Raw genomic sequence first — 20,779 nt, forward strand, 5'->3', positions numbered from 1 at the left:
CAATTTAGAACATAGTTCTTGCACAAATAGTCGTGCTCTTTCCAAGTGATTCGGTCCTTCGGGACTTACATGTCTTGCTCATCTTCAGCAACGACAGATGCATCCTCACTCAAAAACCTCGCAAGGCTCAGAGTCATGAGGTAAAACAGCATCTTCTGCTACCACCTCTTGAAATCCACACTAGTGAATTTCTCGGGTTTCTCCCCGTGGTTCACAGGAACCGCACGCACCGCCATTGGGATTGGAGGATTCTGAGCCAAAGCCATGGGAGGTTGCCCATTGTTGCCATTGGGGGTCCCGTTGCTATTTCCATTTCCAGTTTCAGTCGACATTTTTTCGGTGCTGGAGGTTGTGTCGGTATTCGTCTCCCAAGGTTGACTCGATTACCACTTAGCCGTCCGAGCACCGCCGTAGACTACTCGTCGAACCAACTTGTATCTGTATTGCAGAAGAATGCTTTTGGATTGTTTTCGGTGTGGTTTTGGTGTGTTGAAACCAAAGGAAAAGGTCTCCTTTCATAGTTGAAGGAGGAGCCTCTGCCATGAATGCTGCAATGATGGAGGAGCCTCTCAATCAATAGGGGAATTGATTCTGCAATTCAATTCTGAAATAAAACTGATACAGTTATTATTCTTGAAATTGAATATGCAATCATGGGTAATAACTCTGGGTAATCAACCCAGCTTTGACCATCGAACCGTGCATTGTTGTTGATCCAAAATCCACTTCAAGAGACAATTTTTTATTCATCTCTCAATGGAATTTATTCATTCTTTCACCGGTTTAAACTCCTTAGCAAGGAGTATCTAAAATCCACTTGGGCCCACCTCACGCGGTGTGGGTCACACCAAATTCTCTTTGGTTGAAATTTCATTTTTTCAACAAAATCCAACTAACAAAAATTTCCCGCACATAATGGCAAAGAGGTTTTCGACATAAAAGATCTTGCCTCCTTAAATATCCACAAATATCTAGTAACATTGTCCAATGTAAAATCTGGAAACTCTGACAAGTGTCCATTATTTATGCTGTACGTGTCAAGCTACCAAAAACCAGGCGTCACAACTGGGAGCATGACCAGGATCACCACCTTTGAGCCGAACAAATTGGGTGCTCTGCTCACTCTTTGGCTAACCATATCTCTCTCTAATTTCGTCAATTCGATCGTGATCTCCATCTACGTTTATATAGGCCTAGTACTGACAAACTCATATCCCCTCCACATCTCTCTCTCCCTCCCTCTCTCTCCACTATATATTTAACCGATCAAACAGCAACGGAGTAAGTATTATGCTTAACACGGTGAGGTCGATCCGAACTCAGTCACCCACTCTGTTTTCGTCACCCCAGTTCCCTTGTCAAATCCGTCGCAACACTTCTGGGCTGAGTTTCAAGCAGCCTCCTGCTTCAGCCACTGGTGCTAATAATCACAAGGACATGGATCAACAGCAGACCAATAAACGAAACACCAAAACGGGGTTTGTTTTCATTACTTCATCATGACTTCTAATCTAAATGATGGTGATATGGTTTTTGAATTCTGATTGTTAAATTGAAAGCCATTGGCATCTTCTTTTCATGACTTCTTGTCTAGATGATGGTGATATGGGGTTTTTGGATTCTGATTATGCTTTTTTCGGTTTTTTTTTTGTTGTTGTTGTTGGGTGGGGAAGGGACGTGCCGTCTCATTCGTTTGGGGAAGGGTATGCCACTAGGTGCGATGAAGAAGGATTTGGTGGGATTTATGGTGGCAACGACCCTCTTTCCTCACAAGAAAAAACACCCTCCAAAATTATCCATGAGAGTCACCCTGGTTTGTACTCTCCCTCTCTCTCTCATGAAATCTAGCTGTGTTTACTTTTCGCTCTGTCCATTTTATTTGTTCTTTTTTTAAATTTTGCGTTATTTTTTTATTGTTTATATTTTTCACTTTATAATATTTTTCACAATTTAGAAAACTCTGTATAATAGAAGTAATAAAAACTATCAAACAAAACTCATTTGCATAATTTCGGAAATTCATATTAGAAGATATATGCGATTCAAAAATAGCACAGACGTTAAAAAAAGACAAACAAAATAGGACAGTGGGATACATACACAATATTCTCTGTATCTGATTCCATGTGTGTTTTGTATTGTAAAGAGTACGACAAGACCCAAGGAAGTGAAGTTGCGGAGAAGGAAAAGGCACGACATCAGAAAACAGCGGAGTCCTAAATCTTTATGAATTAATGTTGGAGGGGTCTGCAGTTTAGGCTGCTCCTATTTCGCTCGGTAGGGGAATCGCTTTTGCTCTTTTTTTTCCTCTGGCTACTAAGATGATGACTCTATGACGATCCGGTCTTGGTGGTCAAGAAGGGCAAACGCAGTCAATATAGACAATAATATTTGGTGTACCCATCTTGTTTGCTCTATATATATAGAAGCAATGGATGTTTGTTTTTATGTTTTGATCATGTATAAACGATGTTTGTTTCGTAGCGCACGTAGGAAATGGGTCGGCGTGTTCATCTTGTTTTGCTGAATAAAAACTGTGTGGTTTGTTGTTTCCTTGCCTTGTCATTATCATGTGCCCATCTATTTTTTCTGCCATTAAACCTGTTATTTTTATTAAAAATAAAATTTTCTTATGTATATAACAAACAATATCTGATCAATGTGATTTTGGGTGTGAATAATTTTCTTAGCCGAGTCTCACAAAATTAAGCGGCTCTGATTTTGATCTATGAATTGGACTTTGTGGTTAAGAAACTAGATGAGAGCTTCCTCCTTTCTTTTCCACTTGTCATAGGTTAGCAAGGACGGCGGTGCCCCACCGCTGCCAAAGTCACCATGGCCACCCCGGGGCGCCACTTGCTCTTATTTCTTCTTTCAATCCCAAATAGGTTTTGGCTTGCTTTTACATGAAATACAGTAGTACCTCTCTTTTTGCCCTTCCTCCCTGTTTAATTAGATCCAACAAAGATATGGATTTTTTGAACTGTACCGAAGATATGGATTGGGAAAAGGACTTTTTACCGGTGTTTTGTTGTAGAAATTGTACCAAGACTAAATCTAAATGGGACTAAATGGATGCAATCTAAGGGGAAGATCAGCCTCTTTATCCCTCGAGTAGCTTTTATCCGTTGAACAGTCCTTTTTTCTTTATATATATATTTTTTTCCAAAGAGAACCTTAGTCCATGGTATTTCCATGAGGTGATAACCGGAGACACAGAGACAGAAACCTAGATAGAATCTTTTCTTCAACGTTTGGAACAGAGTTTACATCCTATCTTTGGCAGGTGGAAGGGGCAGCAAGGGGGTCAACCTCTTTCAAATATACAGTGAATATAATTAATGTAGTATATTATTAGTTATAACTTTTTGCAGAGACTGGGAAGCAAGGGGCAAATTCGAAAGTTTGAGAAACGGGGAATCGAATACTAATATATTTTGTTTAGGGAGACGATAATTAAAAAAAATCTTCAATTTAAAATGGTTGAGGGTAAAACTATCAAGAATTCAAAACGGGCCAAAATATTTACTGATAAGAGTACTTAAAAATTTAAGAGTATCTGCGGTCATGATGCAAAAGTTAATAATAGTCCACTGGACACTTCTGGTAATTTGATTGGTGCAGCAGGGTTGATTGTTCCGTACTAATGTATTATGTGAACAGTTCGTGTATGAGGCAGATTTTTTCCACGTGCAGGGTTTGAGGCGTGCTCATGAGGAAAGGTATTATGTGTATGGTAAATTAAGTATTTTACGTGTAAACTGTAGAGTGCAAGTTAGTTATGTCAATATGAATAATCTATTCAGTTATCAAAAAGAAATAAAGTAGCATCAAAAAAGCAATAACTGCTTCTCTCAACTCTCCCCCTTTTTCTGCTTAATTAAAGAAATTTAAAAAGCCAAGCTCTTATTAATAGACATACATATCAGTCTCATTCTAATAAGGGATCCCTCATTTAAGCCTAAATGCGGACTGTTATTGTGAGCCCTTATATCTCATCCAAAGTCTAGGAAAAGAAAGTGAATTTTGCGGGTTAAAGGAGAGCGCGGGTTACGGGTCAAAACAGACAAGTCACTAAAGAAGAAAAAATATAAAACTACTATTTTTTGTTTAAAGTGTCGTCTTAGATGAACTGTTTCAATATCAGTCCACATTATTATATTTTTTTATTCATCTCGTCGAGATGAATGGTTCTAGGGCTTTTATATTCAGGTAACATAAATGCTACATTTATTTACTGGCATACTAAAAAGGGGTCAATACCCTGGTAACAATAGTATATGCTTAAATGTATCCGGTATTACACTCCAATTTTATCCAATCTTAAAAGGGATGCCAAAAAAATAAAGTGCTACAAGAGATGCCAAAGTGATTGCCATTAGCTCAATACCCTCTAGCCTCTCTAGTAAAAGAGCATATTTACAACTACAACCTTTACAATATCGAAGTAATTACTTTTGTTCTTTTTTTCTCATACCTTCTCATCTGTTTGTGAGAGCACCGTGGAGAGACTATACGCTGATGCAAAGTATAATATTTGGAAGTAATTTAAAGTCAAATCGAAGTGTTTCGGTCACAGCTGATCCGCTAGCTGTGGAAATCGTTGCAGCAGCCATGTGACGCCTCTGATAGCAACCTATGTATAAACGTACATATTAGTAACGATCAAACTTGGAAAGCTTCTGTCTTAAAGAAACAACTGAAGTTAGACGTGAGGAATGATCCAATATAACAGTTGAAAAGAAACTACGTTAATAAAGGTGCTTAGTTTAGTCAGCTAGCAATCCTGGTGTCAGCGATACTAAAGGGAGACAATAAATATCAGTAAGATTTCTACGTATGACGAGAGCATATGGGGTGCTGTAGCTTAATGAATGGGTTAGTGTTGGATATACCTTCCGCTGTGGATATTGGCAGGAGCAAACCTAACAGAGGAACCACATCGTTTCCCTCCCGCTTTTCAAATTTCTTTTTTTTTTCATTATAAAGAAGGTAAATCAGAAGCTAATGCAAGGGACCATGTTTAAGAAAGGGGCTTGGCATCAGGACATCATAAGTGCTATTCGCGTGAATCCTTCCCTACTTCGTCTTGATCCCTGATTGGGGATCCTTTCCAGCCCCCGCCCAATTCTGATGGGTATATCACATAAACCACCAAACCTGTCTCCCAGTCCCAGAGGGGATCGGGTTTTCGAATACCCCATACCCAAACCATTTGACCAAGAATTTCATGTCTAACAAGGTAAACCAAAAATCCAAGTTTGCTATAAAGTTCCATTCATATTGTGAGCTTTCACATAACTTTGCTACAAGCCTACAACAACAGTAGTTCAAAAAGTACTTAGTTACAGCAAAAAATTTATTAAAAAAATCAATCTCATAATACAGATTGTATGTAATATTCACGAATACATATATCTACAAGCTATGTAGCACGGACACGGCAAGGACATGTACACGGATACCGGACATGTCAATTCAAAAAAATAGGGATACAGACATGGTAGGGACACGATAGTGTTATTACTAATTAGTTTTTGAGTCATGCAAATACGTAACCAATAAATATTTACGTTAGAACTCCTATCAAATGCATTATCGACTGATGCTGTATGATTATGAACATACTCAAAGCGGACATGCAATTAATGCACATCTCCTTAGAAAGTTTGATTAAATTTCCAACATTACAATTTTAGTGGACACGTCATGTGGTGTGTCTCATACATGTCCCAATGTGTCACGTGTTCCCAAAGTGTCCTACATACTTACGGTGATCTCTAGCAATGTTGTTGCGTCATAGTCTATAAGGTTCTATATAATTAGAACAGGATTCTGGATAGGTTTGGGTATACAGGAATGGAGACCGCATAGTCTGTACCCACCCAATATCTGAGTACACATTGTTTAAGTTCTACCATTCCCTATCAGGGGGGAAAACTTGTTGAAACCTGCCTCCATATGACCGGGTAGTCTGTACCCGCCCAATATCCGAGTACGCATTGTTTAAGTTCTACCATTCCCTCCCCTATCAGGGGGAGAAAACTTGTTGAAACCTGCCTCCATATGACCGGGTTGCTAAGAAGCAAAGTGAAGTTTATGCGGACACTTCTCGACACTCTTGGACACATTTCCGACACTCTTTTTTTGTGTCCATAATGAGGAAATAAAATTTTTAATTTGGACACTTGTCTAACACTTCTTAATGTCCATCACATTAGATTATAAATTGCAAACATGTGTTTAACACATTATATTAGATCATAGATTTCAGCCACAATTTTGAACCTTTATATGAAATAACCCAGCAACCACAGTCGTTTGAAATGTTTCATAAGAATCATGTAACATAAGAATTCTACAACAATTGCAATAAAAAATATGTTTTCCACATCTACTCATCTTCCCAATACACTTTTCAATATAACACTAATGCTTCTTTTCTTTTCTTTTTTGATCCGCGTATAACACTAATGCTCCTCTGGCTACCGCAAATTCTCTCATTCCATTCTTGTCCACACTCAAGAAAATTCTGGCTGTCCCTAATGGACTTTATTTCATTGCAAGCAGCTACGTCACAAGTTTAATTGTTGGGTGGCGGGCTTAGTTTTGGGAGACACCAAGGGAATGATAGTTTGACCATCCTAGGACTTTGACTGAGTTGACTCCTACAAATTACAAGGAGGGTTGATACAGTGCAGGAAAGGAATACATGAAAGTGTCCATGAAAGACACAAACGGTTCAGAGAGTCAGAGACACACCAGCCGGTATTTGTCCGGAACGCCCTCTGATGGCTAAATCAGCAACAGAGCAATATACTTCAAGTGAGCAAAGCTCAGCCGAGCATCCAAGAGTCAAGAGTAGGGCATAAAGGAAATGAAGTGTATAATCAAGAGAAAGAGAGAGTAGAAAATGAGATGCCCTCCCTTGCCTGGCTGTTTGAATTTATAGGCAAAGATGGAGAGGTAACCCATTATGGGTTACCTGTCAGCTAACCCTAGTTTGGTGTAATCATTTCTTCCTAGTGTGAAGATTTGGTTATAGCTAGGAGGCAAGTTCGGCCACCAGCCTCCTCGCTGATTTGTGGACAAGACGTGACATTCCGATGTGCATGCCCAACCAATGAGTGGTGGTCGACATGTGCCTTGTGTGATCTCTATGGCATTCTTACTTGGCAGTTAACCCTTCAATGCACTCTCCTGGTCGGATGCTCTTTGTTCCTACCGGACATTCACTCAGACATACAATGTGCCGAGTACATCTGATTGCATCCCTTTTTGTGCCACTCGAGCATTTACATCATTCATGCCAAGTGACCATCTGCTCGGATGGTTGTTGCTGGTGGAGATGCCGGGACGACATCCTCGTTGGCACTTGAGTGGTAGTGTTGTTGCCATGTGTAATTCGCTCATTAATTGGTTTTGTCATTTACTCCTCAACTAGTCTTGGATCTTCCATAACTAATGTTGATATTAATTTCACCTCCCGCAGAAGGTTATTGCATCAGAAATAATTTCAACAGCTTACACGAATAGCAATTAACGGATAAAAGCGGGATATTTTGAACACAGACACAGCAATATATTATTGTCGCCAGGCACTTCCCATGTTTGTCCCGACAGAAACCTGCTGTGCACAGTTGCGTAGTGCTTAACCTTTCTTTATCCCAAAGATAGAACACAAGTACCCCTGTACATTTCACAGGTTTATCGGATGGACCACATTACTGTTTTTAGCTATAGAAAATGGTTCAATTACCCAAATAAACATTTCTAACAACTAATAGACATATATCCCATCGGCAATCCTTAATGAAGTGGTAAAACATTAATGTCTCAATCGGGAATCTTTAACTGAACTGACGTGTGCGTGACATAGTCTACCTACGTTCAGAAAGAAAATGAAAAACATATTAAGAGTAACCAGCCATCATTTGAAGTCAACAGGGAGGACACCCACTAGTCAACTCCAAAATCTGACATCCATGGTGCCCCCATAAAATTTATGAAGCCCTTGAATGTTCAGCATTTTAAGGTCAAAGGTATGACAAGAAAGCCTGAATTACCATTAATGAGGTCCTAAGGTATGAATGGAATTGTGGTATATCCTTTCATCTTCCCAAAGGTTCTGTCAATCATCAACTGTTCTCCAATGTTCTTAGAATCCTACTAATAAGTTAATAACCATTCATACTTGAATACGGCAGCAATAGTGTATCTGGAGAGCAAAATTTCACTAAATAAAGTCCCATCACAAGCCACAAATAACTATCTTCCAACTTATGCAACCTTAATAACTATCTTCCAACTTATGCAACCTTACTTGGGCATATCCATGCAACCGAATTATCTACTTTCAAAAAAACTTCAGAATTGAACTTGAAATTGCATCTCATATCCAAAAGTTCTCCGCAGCCATTGTGGCCTCTTAGACTGCATTTGGGTGATGGATTTGTGCAGGGATTTACCCGGGAAAAGATAAATGATAGGGGAACCAAAGACATAAATTTTAGCTTCCTCTCCTTGTTACTTCTTATCTTTACCTTTACCTTTGCTTTCCTTCCTCTAATCCTCTACCAAGACATGATCCAAACACAGCCTAGTTCTTTAATCTCTCTTCTCCAACCAATTATTGTGGCCAGGACAGCAAAAAGTTTCAGAGTGTAGGTATGCATGTGACAGCAGAAGTTAATGAATGAAGCAACAGAAAGGTTGCATACCAAAGCCATCTCCCCAGGCTTGATAGCAGGTTCCACGCAGTCTCGCCCATAACTGTTTTCAAAAGAATACAACTAGTAAAATCTAATAATAAGATTATCACAACATTAACTAAATTTGGCATTCGATTCTTGTGAGGAGAACAACACTGCAATGTAGGTTAAAGGATTAAAAATTACAGAGAAAAGAATCTTGAAAAAGCTGCCTACGAGCATTTTAGGATTGTCAAAATAATTCTTTCCAGGGCAATAACAGGTTAGGATCGATAGCTTGATGAAAAGAAGAATAGAAATTGCGACCTTTAGAATGACCCCGACATTTGCCATTCGGATATGAATGCCGAGAATGTAGCAGAAAATGTGGAATAAACAAGCAGTACCACATATTCACATAAATCACAAATCGGAATTCGGTGGTATCTTGCACCTTTAGGAAACAAATTAAATAATGCATGGAAGTCAACATCATAAAATGGGAAAGGTGGAAATGAATTCTTCGAAAAATGAGCCCCTAGTGAACATTAAAGTAGTCCTCATACTTGATGGCGACAAACCAATCCTTGCACAAGCTCATTGAACATCTAACGGATGTTGATAGGTAACAAGAAAACCCTGGCGGGTAATTCGGGTTTGATTTTTGGACGATATTTAAAATGTAATTGTCAACACATTCGCAACTTCATGAATTTGGACGGCAGCCCTTAATCCCTTAGCGCGAAATTATGTGACATCCGAAGTGCCAAAGTTCCATGGTTAACCAATCATCCAACTAAAATGCCCTCTTCTTGCAAACACATTCTCTTACGCGGCACAACCAAATATCCAACTTCATTGGCCATGAACGTAATAAATTGTTATACACAAAGATTCCACTATAAATATTACTTTGACGAACTTATGAAATAATACAAGGGCGTCATTTAGTTAATGGCCAGTGCAGCAGATAGGCTTTATAGACCATCAAACCACAGATTTGCCAATCTTTCCTTAATTAGATAATTCGCAAATTTGGTGAAATGATTCACAAACTTGGGCCACAATATGCGAATTTGTGATTTTGGTGCAGGACTTTGTGTGACTTTGGTCCAAACTAGTGTCAATTCCCTGGATAACCAATCATACAACTGCAAAGTGCAAACACATTATCTGATGCAGCTTAGTACCACAAAAGAGGAAGAAGGATTCAATCCCCATGAAGTCAACAAACGAAACAATTACTTTCATCATTTTTATAGCATACCACTGCACTTGTATGGCGTGTTAGGTAAAAATCATCTAGCTGATGGTTACAGAGCCATGGAAATTATGTCCTGGTCATCGAAGTCATCTCTTCTACAAGCTTCAAAGTTGATTTTCTCTCCCATTTCAATATTGCAATCACTAAGGTCCTATGGGAATTGCGTCAAAGGTCTCATAGCCACCTTCCATCACGTATGACATACGACAAAAAAAAAAACACTCTTTATCATCTGCTTTTGGAAGGCAAACAGATGAGTAAAACATGGGACGAGCCAACAAATTTGAAGGCCAGGTTTGTAAAACACTAGAAGAGCACTCACAGGTTCTAACTAGGGTAGCGACAATTCAAAAAACGTCTGCAGCAGCTAAAATGGTTTCAAATCATGATGGAAGAAAAATCTAGTCCATTTCTACAATTAAAAAAAAAGTTGCGAATGGTTTGGGTTGATCAATTGTCGCAAGAATGACTTTTTCTATCTATAGTTTGCCGTCCTATAAGGTGCCTGGAGCAGGGAATAAAGTCTCCTACGGGCCATGACAGAAAAATCCCAGGAATGTTCTACTTGTACGACCAGAAACATTTTGATTTGCATGGCACTATTGTTCATTTTTTAATCCAAAATAAAACCATCTCTAGCCACTTAGACCCCGTTCATTTTGGGATTTTGGATTTGGATTTGTAGGTAATGAGTGCAGAGAGAAATAGAGTAATGATTGAAAATATGCATAATTATTAGTGAGAGATAGAGAGAAAAATAAGAGTAATGATTGGAGAGAAATAGAATAATGATTAGAATCCAAAATCCAAAACCCTTAACCGAACAAGGTCTTAATTTTCTTGGTCAGTTGTTTTGTTGGAATTCTGAATTTGTTAAGCAATTATAATTGAATAGCCCAAACCCGTATATCCACCCCATAGTTGCACGAAAGGGGTGAGGAGATGGCAGCATGATAGCACATCAGACAGTCCAAGGTTGGGAGAACCTACATGATCACCACAGGAGTATATTTTGTTCTATTTAGAAACAACCAAAAATAGTGGAAATTCATGTCCATTGCAAATTAATTGTCATCCCTGATACAAAAACACCTATTATGCAAACAACAACTACAACAATAAAGTTCAGTCCTCTTTTCTGTTGTGGCTGCCCTTTAATTTCTTCATACACGCGCGCGCGCGCGCGTGTGTGTATATATATATATATATATATATATATATAGAGAGAGAGAGAGAGAGAGAGGTTTTGTCCCAATGGACACGAGACTCTGGCAAGGTTTCTGCTCTAATTGCAGATCCGAGGTCCGACAGAAAATTCGCCATCGCCATTAGGAGGTTCCTGCAACAAAAAATCAACTCCTACAACTAATGTTGGAGAACCTGGGCAGTTGGCCTAGCGGTTTCGTAGCTGTGCAGTGAGTAAGTGGGTTCAACTCCTGTGGAGCGGATGTTGATGCCGTTGGGGTATAATGGGTCGGGTAGGGGTTGGGATTTGTGTAAATTTCTTCTAACATGACCCGTAAAAAATTAATAATGTTCAAGATTACCTTCCAATTCAGTTACTCATTAAATGTATAACAGCAACCCATCTTAATCTAGTTATCAGTCTCAATCCCACATCTACTAATGCACACCGACCAAACATGAACGGCCTACTGGGGCTTTGGAACCAAAATCTCCATCCAATAAAATTAATATCGAGATTCCAGAGTACACAATTAAACCTCCTGAACTCCAAAGGTACCACCTAAAACTCAGCCATCTCGAGACTTGCAAGTGGTCATTCCATATAAAAGCTTTAGGAACTCTGCTATAGTTTCGCCTCAAGCTTGTATTCTCCCTCCTACAAGTTACATACTTTTTTTTTCTTTTTAAAATAATCAATCCTTCTCAATCAACTACCGACGATCAGATCTTCGGCTTATGCATGATTGGAAAGTTGTGATGACATGGAAAAAAAATTGAAAAAAAAAATTCGAATTTGGCATACTTAATCCCACCGTCCACCCTAAAGAGTTTATAAGATCCAAATTTTCACTGATGCAAGTCAATATGTCAAATGCAAGTTAAGGGGGGAAATAACGCATGTTCTCCAAACAGAGAATCCTTTTAAGGGAAAGGTGCACTTACATTATTTGCCTCTTGCCATTTACCACCTCCAGCCTGTAAAAGCTGCACCCTTTGCTAAACGGAAAAGGCTTTCCCTTCCACTCTGTCATTCCCACAGTCAGTTGCTTTGTATGTAATTTAATGTTCATGAGAACGGAAGAATCGAAAATTTTGAAAAGAGACTATATTCTTCACCATACCCAAGTGCCAAGTAACGCCAAGAGCTGAGGTATCCTCATGTGATATGTCATCAATGACAAATTGCAGATCCATGCTGATTGAATCGATGAACTTCTGGAAGAACTCTAGGATTGCCTGCACAATAATTGAACCTCAAAGTAACCCTTTGAGGGGGAAAAAAATACCAGAAAGATAGTGACTAGATGTGAATGGTCAAATAAACTATCAAGATCACGTTAAGCTCCTAGTGGGGGGGGGGGGGGGGGGGGGGGGGGAAGGGGAAACTCTCTCCCCTCACGCTAGTTATATCTACAAGATAGATATAACTAGCTCAGGTGTCCCCCCTCTCTAGAGAGAAGGGTCCAGTTAAGCAATAACAAGAAAGAACCAATAAAAAACAAAGAGAGGGGTGCGCGAGCGCGCACACGGACCATTTACGCCCACAAGCAAGACAGAAAAAGCACTCTTAGGATTTTAAGAAAAGAACGGTAACTAACCAAAGGAAAGAGACCGGGTCCCCCTCAAAGGGGATAGAGGGGGGAGCATACACTACGCTGCTAACTTATGGCATCTACATATATAAACAATTAAGGGTCCCAAATGTTCAGAAAAGAGTTGTGCACTGAGCTGTAAGAAACGATACCTAGGTATAACTTTTCGTTGATTTTGTTGAGAATATTCTCGGTAGAGATGGAGTTACAAACAAAAAAAGATTGTCCTTAGAAGTTGATACGAGTCATATGACCAGTGTAAGGAAAAGGTATTCTCACAAAAACATGCACAGTTTCTAGGATTACTAAATCAACATTGTTTTGTTTCCTTTGTTTTTCCCTTCTCTGGGAAATTGGTGAGAAATCCCCGAAATGAAATTTCCAATTTGTCCCGTAAACTGTTCGAAGATCAGAATCCATGACTTCCAAAGTACTGCAAATGAAATTCTTTCATTTCAAAAAGAAATTTCACATGCGTCGTGGATGGTTTGATAGATTTCGACAAGGAGATTCCAAAAACATAAACAAACAGACATGTAGACCAAAAGTTTGGTATTTCAAAAATGGCAAATATAGTTTTAGCCATTAATGTGTTGGAACTTGGGTCCAATGAATATTTGTGTCCTATAATCGGCTGTTGTTGTATAAGGTCTTCTTGCTTGAAAACTCAAGTCAATGTACTGAATGCATCGAAAAAAGTTCAAAAGGGTGCACTATCAAAATGAAAAAGCAGTAGTACAAAAACTTAGGTATAGAGGCCACAAAATACTGTCTCAAACACGAGAACACCCATGCTGTTTGACAGAGCTAAAAATTTAGAACTGAAGATTCTTGGGTTTAATTGGCCTTGAAAACTGTCGATGTGTTGTGCTTTTCATGTATTGGCAATTTCATGAGTATAATCAACTTATTTCAATTTTCCGTAGCTATTTCAAACAGAAGTTCTTGAATTTGGTTACAGCAGTGCTCGGAACCGCACCATACACATCACACATGCACAGGCTTAATGCGTATCCATGGCAGGTGCACTGGTGTATTCATGTCACGCTATACAATTTTTTGTAAGGAACTGGACCAAACAATTCGGCTTGTGAGCCCCAGCACAGGTCCCGTTTTGATGAGCCATGCCGTTCATTTTCTAAGCCACGATGTATAGACCATGCATAAGAAACCTAACTTTGATTAGACATATTAGTTCATTTTCTAAGCCACGATGTATAGACCATGCATAATAAACCTAACTTTGATTAGACATATTTAGTTTCCTTGTATGTCTTGAAAAAATGAAGTTTCACTGTAAAGTTTTAAGTACTTTTAGGCTGGCGCCGCAAGCACCCCAAAAGAAGTAAGAGGATCCAACGCTTAGCAAAATCTATGAGCAATGATTTTACTTGATCTCTTGAAAATCCAACTTTGATGGGCAGCTAATCTATTGCAAAATTAAAACTTGGGCAAACCTTGTGCCAACTTTTCAATCCAATTTTTTCCTCTTGCTCTCTCCTACTAAAGCCACAAGAATGTCAAGAAATGGCTCTAGCAAAATTTTTGTCAAAGCATCCAACACAAAGGTCCCAAACCAATTATCAATAATGAATGGGGAAGCCACCTAGGATCATACACTAGTTTTGGAGGTTACAATTTTCTATTGTGGGACAAACTCTAATACCTTCCTGCACGTGTGACTCCTAACCCACATGTGCTTAGGTAAACAAGAAAGATCCATAACAAAGGAAGTATAACGAAATAAGGTTCACTGAAGACACAAGTCTTCAAACGATGGGGCAATCAATCGAGGGAGAGTTGTCCAAAAGACTCTGAAATCCTAGCTCCTAGCTCTAATACCATATTAAAGCATTCAACTCAAAATCAATTAGCAATGATTGAAGGGGTCGTCCACACTCATATACTAGTGTTTGATGTCAAGTTCACATACTATTCGCTACCTAACCCACACCGGTATGGATGTTTTAAATGCTACTACTTGAAGACTGATGGTATGGATATTTTAAGCAAAATGTTATGAATTCAAAGTGATACAATGGTTGTATGTTGTACACAGCCAACTGGGTGCATGCAATACACACTTATAGCATTTCCCAATAGAAAATGGATCGACCCGCTGTCCGAAAGTCTATCGAAAGTAATAGAATCATAATGTGAATAAGTATTCCCAAGATATAAGGGTTGAACGACGGTGTCGGTACTGAGAAAAAAATGGAGTGGCAACAGAATTCCAAAGAGAGTTACCTTACGACCAACGAATGGTCGAGAGAAGATAAGGTCTTCGTAGACGCAATCGTGGGCAATGAGGTCCTCCACGGAGGCGAGATCGTGGCCGTTGATTCCCCCATAGAAGTTCCTCACAACTTCCAACGACGGAGATTCAACGGCAGCTGATGATGATGATGTGGTTGCTGCTGGCGCTTCGACCACCGTCTGATTGTCCGACGACGACACACCCCGCCTTCTCCTTCTTCTTCCTCTTGTTGTTTGTCCTTCAATTTTCACTCTCTTGAAATTTGAATAAGTGGTGGTCGGGGTAGCATGGCTTGTAGGTAACAACACAGCAGCAGCTACGGTGCTTGTGAAAACAGGCAACAATGGGTTTGTGTATGACGATGATGGTGATAAAAGGGGCGGTGGTGAAGATGATGATGCTGGGATGGTCATTAGCATCATTTTATTTTCTCCGAATGCTTGTAAAATTTGGCTTGCTGGGCTTCTCCCTCGGGGAAAAGCAAGACTCGGGTGGTTTTGCAAATCGCTTCTTTTTTTCTTTTTCTTTTTGTCTTTGTTTAATTTTTTTCGTATTATTAAATTTTCATTGAGTTTTTTTAAAATTATTGCTTCATGGCGATAGAGATTTTAAAAATTAAAAAATTTCAATTTAATTTCAATTTTTTAAAATAAAAATAAAAAATCGATTTATTGAGCTTATAAGCCCTAACATATTGTAGCCATGACAAATTGTGTTTTCTTTATGAAGGTAGAGTACTAAAAAAATTATTTAACTTAATCTACCTACTAAAATGAGGCACTTCAATTGACGTTGTTTTATGTTATCAAAAGCATCGATAATAGAATCATCATAAAAACCTTGAACATTGTCTCTTTTATTATATGTAATCAAGAAACTTGTCAAAAACCTTACTGCACAATTTAGTTTTCACAAATTGTGTAGCTGAAAATGCACATATTGTCGTAGCCGTTGAAACAAACAAAGTCGATACAAGACGAATTTATAACATGCATGCATAAAGAGAGATTCTGGATTTTCTTCTTTTGTTCAAAATTTGATACAACTCTATTAGGAAATTTCTTATTTTGTGGTCTTTCTTCGGTTAATCGGTTTGGCTTCGTTTCCTTAATCAATACCTTCTACTTTAAAAAAGGATTTTGCATTGAAGTCAAAGTTTGTAGTTTTGATTTTTTTTTTTTTTAATTTAGCCATTATGCTTTGCCATATTCCACTTAGGCCATTTAAATAAAATTAGAAGTATTTAATTATCCATCCTAAAAACTCATTCCACGTAAGTATTCATCCTGCACTTTTTGAACAGTTATGATTTCATCCTCATTTTTTCATAAACCAATAGTGTCCTCGGATATTTTATATATATATATATATATATATATATATATATATATATATCACAGAAAATGGGATGAAAAGATAACTCCGGCAGTCCCGGCCCATAATTCAATCCAATCCCGAAAATCTGGACCACCACCTCCCAAAAACCACCGTACAAACCATTTCATCATCAACCATTTCAATCAAAACAGGATGGTCACACCCCTACCAATCGAGACCATTGCAGCTGCAAAACTCATCCGGCCAATTGTCGTCACCGATCAAGCAAATTGTTGCTGACCAGGTCACAACGGGATGACCGCAACCGCTGAGGCGGCGGAATCGACGGCGCTCGCCGTTCGACAAATGCTTGCCGCTCTTCCTCCACCGCCTCCGCCCGGAGTGACACGGAGGAGGAGGAGGAGGAAGAAGACCTTCACTTCGGCAGGTACTACAACGACGTCTATTACATCGACACCAACGTACAGTCCCACAGGTGGATGGAAGAAAGGGTTGAAAATGCTTAGACCTAGAACAGATCCTTACCTCGTCACCGTTGATGGTAAGATGTACGTCTTCGGAAACGTTGTTAGGGGTCACAAGCACAACAAAGAGGAGGATGGGTTTCTCACGGGCGACTACTTGGCGTTCCTTGTGTATGGCACCATCATCCAGAGACCTTCGTGGGCGCGCAGTTTTGGACGATGACGACAACGTCAAGTTCATTCTGTTGCATGGCTTCTTCCTCTTCTTCTTCTATTTATTTTTCCGGCTAAACATGATTAGAGTCCTATTTTTCAGATTGAAAAAACATTTCATATTCATGTTTTTTCATGCTATTTTTCCGGAATGTTATGGATTTCCAAGTTTCGCCAAGAAATCATGATTTTGGTTTATTGTTTTTCATGATAAATTAACCATGAAAAACATGGTCAGTATTGTGTATGTTCCGAAATATTTCTTCAGATCATTTTGCAAAAAATAAAAACGTGGTCAATCCACCATGTTTCAAAAAAGGGCTATTTTCCCGGAATGTTATGGGTTTTCAAGTTCCGCCGAGAATTCATGATTTTGGTTTATTGTTTTCATGACAAATTAACCATGAAAAATATGGTCAGTACGAATATTGTATATGTTCTGAAATATTTTTAATGATAATTTTGCAAAAAATAAAAATATGGTCAATCCACCATGTTCCAAAAGGTTTCATGATAATACGTGGTATAAATGAAAAAATAAATATGGTTTTCGAATGTAAATCGGTGAAATTTGGTTATTACAAATCTTTTAAGTTTTGAAATCATCTTTCATATTTATCTCCTGTAATTACTGAGATTGAATCCCACTAAATTTGGAAATGGTTGAATCCTACTAAATTAAAAAATGGTTGAATCCCACTGATTTAGGATGTCAATTTAATAAAATATATATGAATATATTATTAGAAGGGTAAGATACGTAATTCACCATTTGAAAGGATGAAAACATAAATGTTCAAAATGACCGGGATGAATTATTACGTGGGCTAAGATCTAAGGATGAATATTTAAGTCTCCCATAAAATTATGGGTATATTTAAGATAAAAATAAATAAATAAATAAATGAAAGCATTTTTTATATTGTTGTGCTAACAGTCGCCATAACTTGTAAGTGTCATCATCTGAATCTACTAAAAGTCAAAGTCAGTCCCACAAGCCCTAATAGCACATATGCAAGTCATAAAGGGACCACTGAAAAGTTATTTAATGCAAATTAAATAGCCAAACTTGCATTTTATATTAGAGATGCTATTACGAAAAGATATAAACGTACACTATTAACTAAAATTAGCATACTAAAAAGAGTGGTAACTGGTTTGGAATCATGTGCTACTAGGGTGAAAAGCATGACAATCTAACGACTTTGTTTTGCTCTTTCACATGTAATTAACCAACCCCCTAAAAGGCATGTAACCACTTCTTTGGATGGTCCCCCCCCCCCCCCCCCGGGCCTCCCCTCCCCTCCCCTCCCCTCCCCTCTCACACATATTTTTTTCATGTTTCCAGAAGCTTTATATGGCTTTCTATGTCACATGGGGCAGCTTCTTGAAAAATGGAGCCTTGCAACGTACATTTGGCTTCATTACATATTCATCGTGATAAAACTTTATTACTACGTATAAAAAGATTGTTATGCCTTTTTCTTTGGCTTTGGCTTTCCATTCCCGTTACATTTGTTAAGCTCAATTAATGTCATACATTTAGAGATTATACCTCTCAATAGTATACCCTATTTTCTTTGTGTTGTATACTTATTGTGTCAATTGCAGAAAGAGATGGCGTCTACACAAGAAGATAAATGAATTGCAAGACAATAACCATGGATACAAAGGCTCAAATATGGCAAGAGAAGAAAAAAGTCTTTGACAAGGAAAGAAATACTTTGGAAAATGAATTGGCAAATCTTTTAACCTGGGTATGTAAATAAAACCTTTTATCATTTGTTATTTTCCTTTTGGTTAATCACATTGGTGTCTTTTTTTATAGAGTTGTACTAAGAGAAATTTTATGCAAATGACAAAGTTACAATTAGAATGTATTTTGGCTGAGTAGACAATAACACCCATAGTCCTATCTATAAATATCAAAACTAAATTTCTTTATACAAAATGTAACCATTTGAGTTTATAATTTGAGCTTATACAATTACAAGTTCTTTTACGATTACATGGTTTTCAATATATGATCTCGGTAATAGGGTTTAGTTCACTTAGCTTTGAATGATGTTGCATATTATCTTTAAATTTTAATAGAATCATTTGATTTGCTTTTAGTCATTCGTTATTTATTTATTTATTAAATTCCAATTGTTATGATGAATAGTTTATTCACAATATTTGACGTGAATAATTTTTGCTGGAGAGCTGACCCTTTTGCTGGGATAATTTTTGAAGTTTTAAAATATACTCCGTAAATATAGTTTCGGTGCGTACAGTGTTTTTACTCACCGTAACTTGTTTTCATTTACCATGCATATAAACAGATAAACGAGATTGAGACGATGGATGACCAACAATTAAAGAAATATGTTCAGAATAGACCTAACAACTTGAAGACTATAACCATCAACAAGAGCACACCAGACAGAGTATGATATCATACTTAAGTTATGCCTTCAGTACTTGTATTTTCTCATGTTATATATGATCATTGATTGATTATTCACCTATTATAAAGTACTCCTCAGTCCTCATGTTCAAAATCATGGGTTCGTGGAGCAATTAACCGTTAAAAAGGGAAAATGTTAAAAGTTGGAAATAGACAACTTTAGCTTCTTCACTTGATTATTGGTATATACTACTTTTTTTCTTTTCTCTCATAGTGTTTTTGTAAACCACAACTGTGATTCAAGTAGTGCCTAAATTAGATAATATATGTCACTTGTGTAGGTTCAAAGGGCAAGAATGGCAAAATGTTCTGGGATAATGTCTACAGTGTGGAAGTACAATAGAGAAGATGGTGAAGGCCCCTCAAATTCAACTAAGGAAAATGCCTAAATTAATGTCTTCCTCATAGTGTTATTATCCTTTTTCTCATGTGTAGTTTTTCTTAAAATTTGGTTGTTTGCTAGAAAGCTTCATTATTTGAAGAACAATATGCATAAGAGCTATAACAACTTATTTGCACCTTTAGAATGGCAACCAATTTAAGAAGTATGATTTCCTTTGTTGTGAATAACTCAAAACCAAGGGTGAAATTAAAAGTTGTGTATGAAATGGGAACTAAAATAGAAAAGATGCAATAACAATCACTACAACAAACCAACTCAACTTGTAGTTGTCTCACTAACATTTTTTGACCTAAAACCCTTCGTCTCCCTCTCCCCCTCCTAACCCTTTCAAGTTGCGCTGCTGCCGGGGGGGGGGGGGTGGGTTCTCCCTTTTCTCTATTTCCCCTTCCCCTTTCTTCTACATTTTACCCCTTTCTCGTCTCGATTGTTCTCACCTTTTTTCATTGTCGTTCCTACCAGTTTTGCCATCTTACCCCATCGGTTCTTTACTTGGTTGGATTCGTTTTTGCGCTTAACGGCCATGTGGTTCCGGTTGTTGGTGGCGTTTCGCCGTTTGTGCTTAATGGCGTGGGTCCCATGCGGCCTTTGGTTTCGCAGCCCTCATCTCTAGCTGTGTCGGCCTACCTTTTCATTTTTGGTGTTTTTGAAGGAGGGCACGAGCACGTATCGCCGGTTCGGTGTTGGTGGCTGCTGATGGAGTGGGGGTTGTGGTCGGGCTTTTGTTTGACAGCGTGTTGTTGGCCGGAGTTTGGTTTAGTTGTTTGTTTCCAAGGGTCTTTAAGGCAGCGACGGAGGCGGTGGGCCTGGGGTGGAGTTTGTAGTTGTCTAGGGTTAGGGTTTTGTTTGTTTTTTATTTTCAGGTATTGGAGCTTTGTAGTAGTTTTGGGATTGTTTGGGCATCATTTTTTGAGATGTTTTGTT

At 38.3% G+C, this 20,779-nt stretch overlaps 2 protein-coding genes across 4 annotated transcripts; one reads left to right on the top strand and one right to left on the bottom strand.

Moving 5' to 3' along the window:
- The first annotated feature begins 1,042 nt into the window (after window positions 1-1,042).
- LOC131336720 (uncharacterized) lies at window positions 1,043-2,551 on the top strand. Its single transcript, XM_058372657.1, has 3 exons — window positions 1,043-1,478; window positions 1,674-1,813; window positions 2,147-2,551. The coding sequence occupies exons 1-3, from the start codon at window positions 1,291-1,293 to the stop codon at window positions 2,218-2,220; spliced, it is 402 nt and encodes a 133-aa protein (XP_058228640.1). The 5' UTR covers window positions 1,043-1,290; the 3' UTR covers window positions 2,221-2,551.
- A 1,678-nt stretch (window positions 2,552-4,229) lies between these two features.
- On the bottom strand, window positions 4,230-15,511 carry LOC131336721 (uncharacterized). Of its 3 annotated transcripts, XR_009202943.1 has the most exons (6): window positions 14,982-15,508; window positions 12,264-12,378; window positions 12,085-12,166; window positions 8,721-8,772; window positions 8,550-8,616; window positions 4,485-4,636 (listed from the first exon to the last, which is right to left on the bottom strand). XR_009202943.1 is itself a non-coding variant. In XM_058372658.1 (5 exons), exons 1-5 carry the CDS (start codon window positions 15,411-15,413, stop codon window positions 4,574-4,576), a joined length of 744 nt encoding a protein of 247 aa, XP_058228641.1. In that variant the 5' UTR covers window positions 15,414-15,511; the 3' UTR covers window positions 4,230-4,573. The 3 variants fall into 3 exon arrangements, 2 of the variants coding, with proteins under 2 accessions (XP_058228641.1, XP_058228642.1); XM_058372658.1 differs by lacking the exon at window positions 8,550-8,616 and having other exon boundaries at window positions 4,230-4,636; window positions 14,982-15,511; XM_058372659.1 differs by lacking the exons at window positions 8,550-8,616; window positions 8,721-8,772 and having other exon boundaries at window positions 4,230-4,636.
- Between the last annotated feature and the right edge of the window lie 5,268 nt (window positions 15,512-20,779).

Source organism: Rhododendron vialii, chromosome 8a (genome assembly GCF_030253575.1).
Source record: "Rhododendron vialii isolate Sample 1 chromosome 8a, ASM3025357v1".
Lineage (NCBI taxonomy): Eukaryota > Viridiplantae > Streptophyta > Magnoliopsida > Ericales > Ericaceae > Rhododendron > Rhododendron vialii.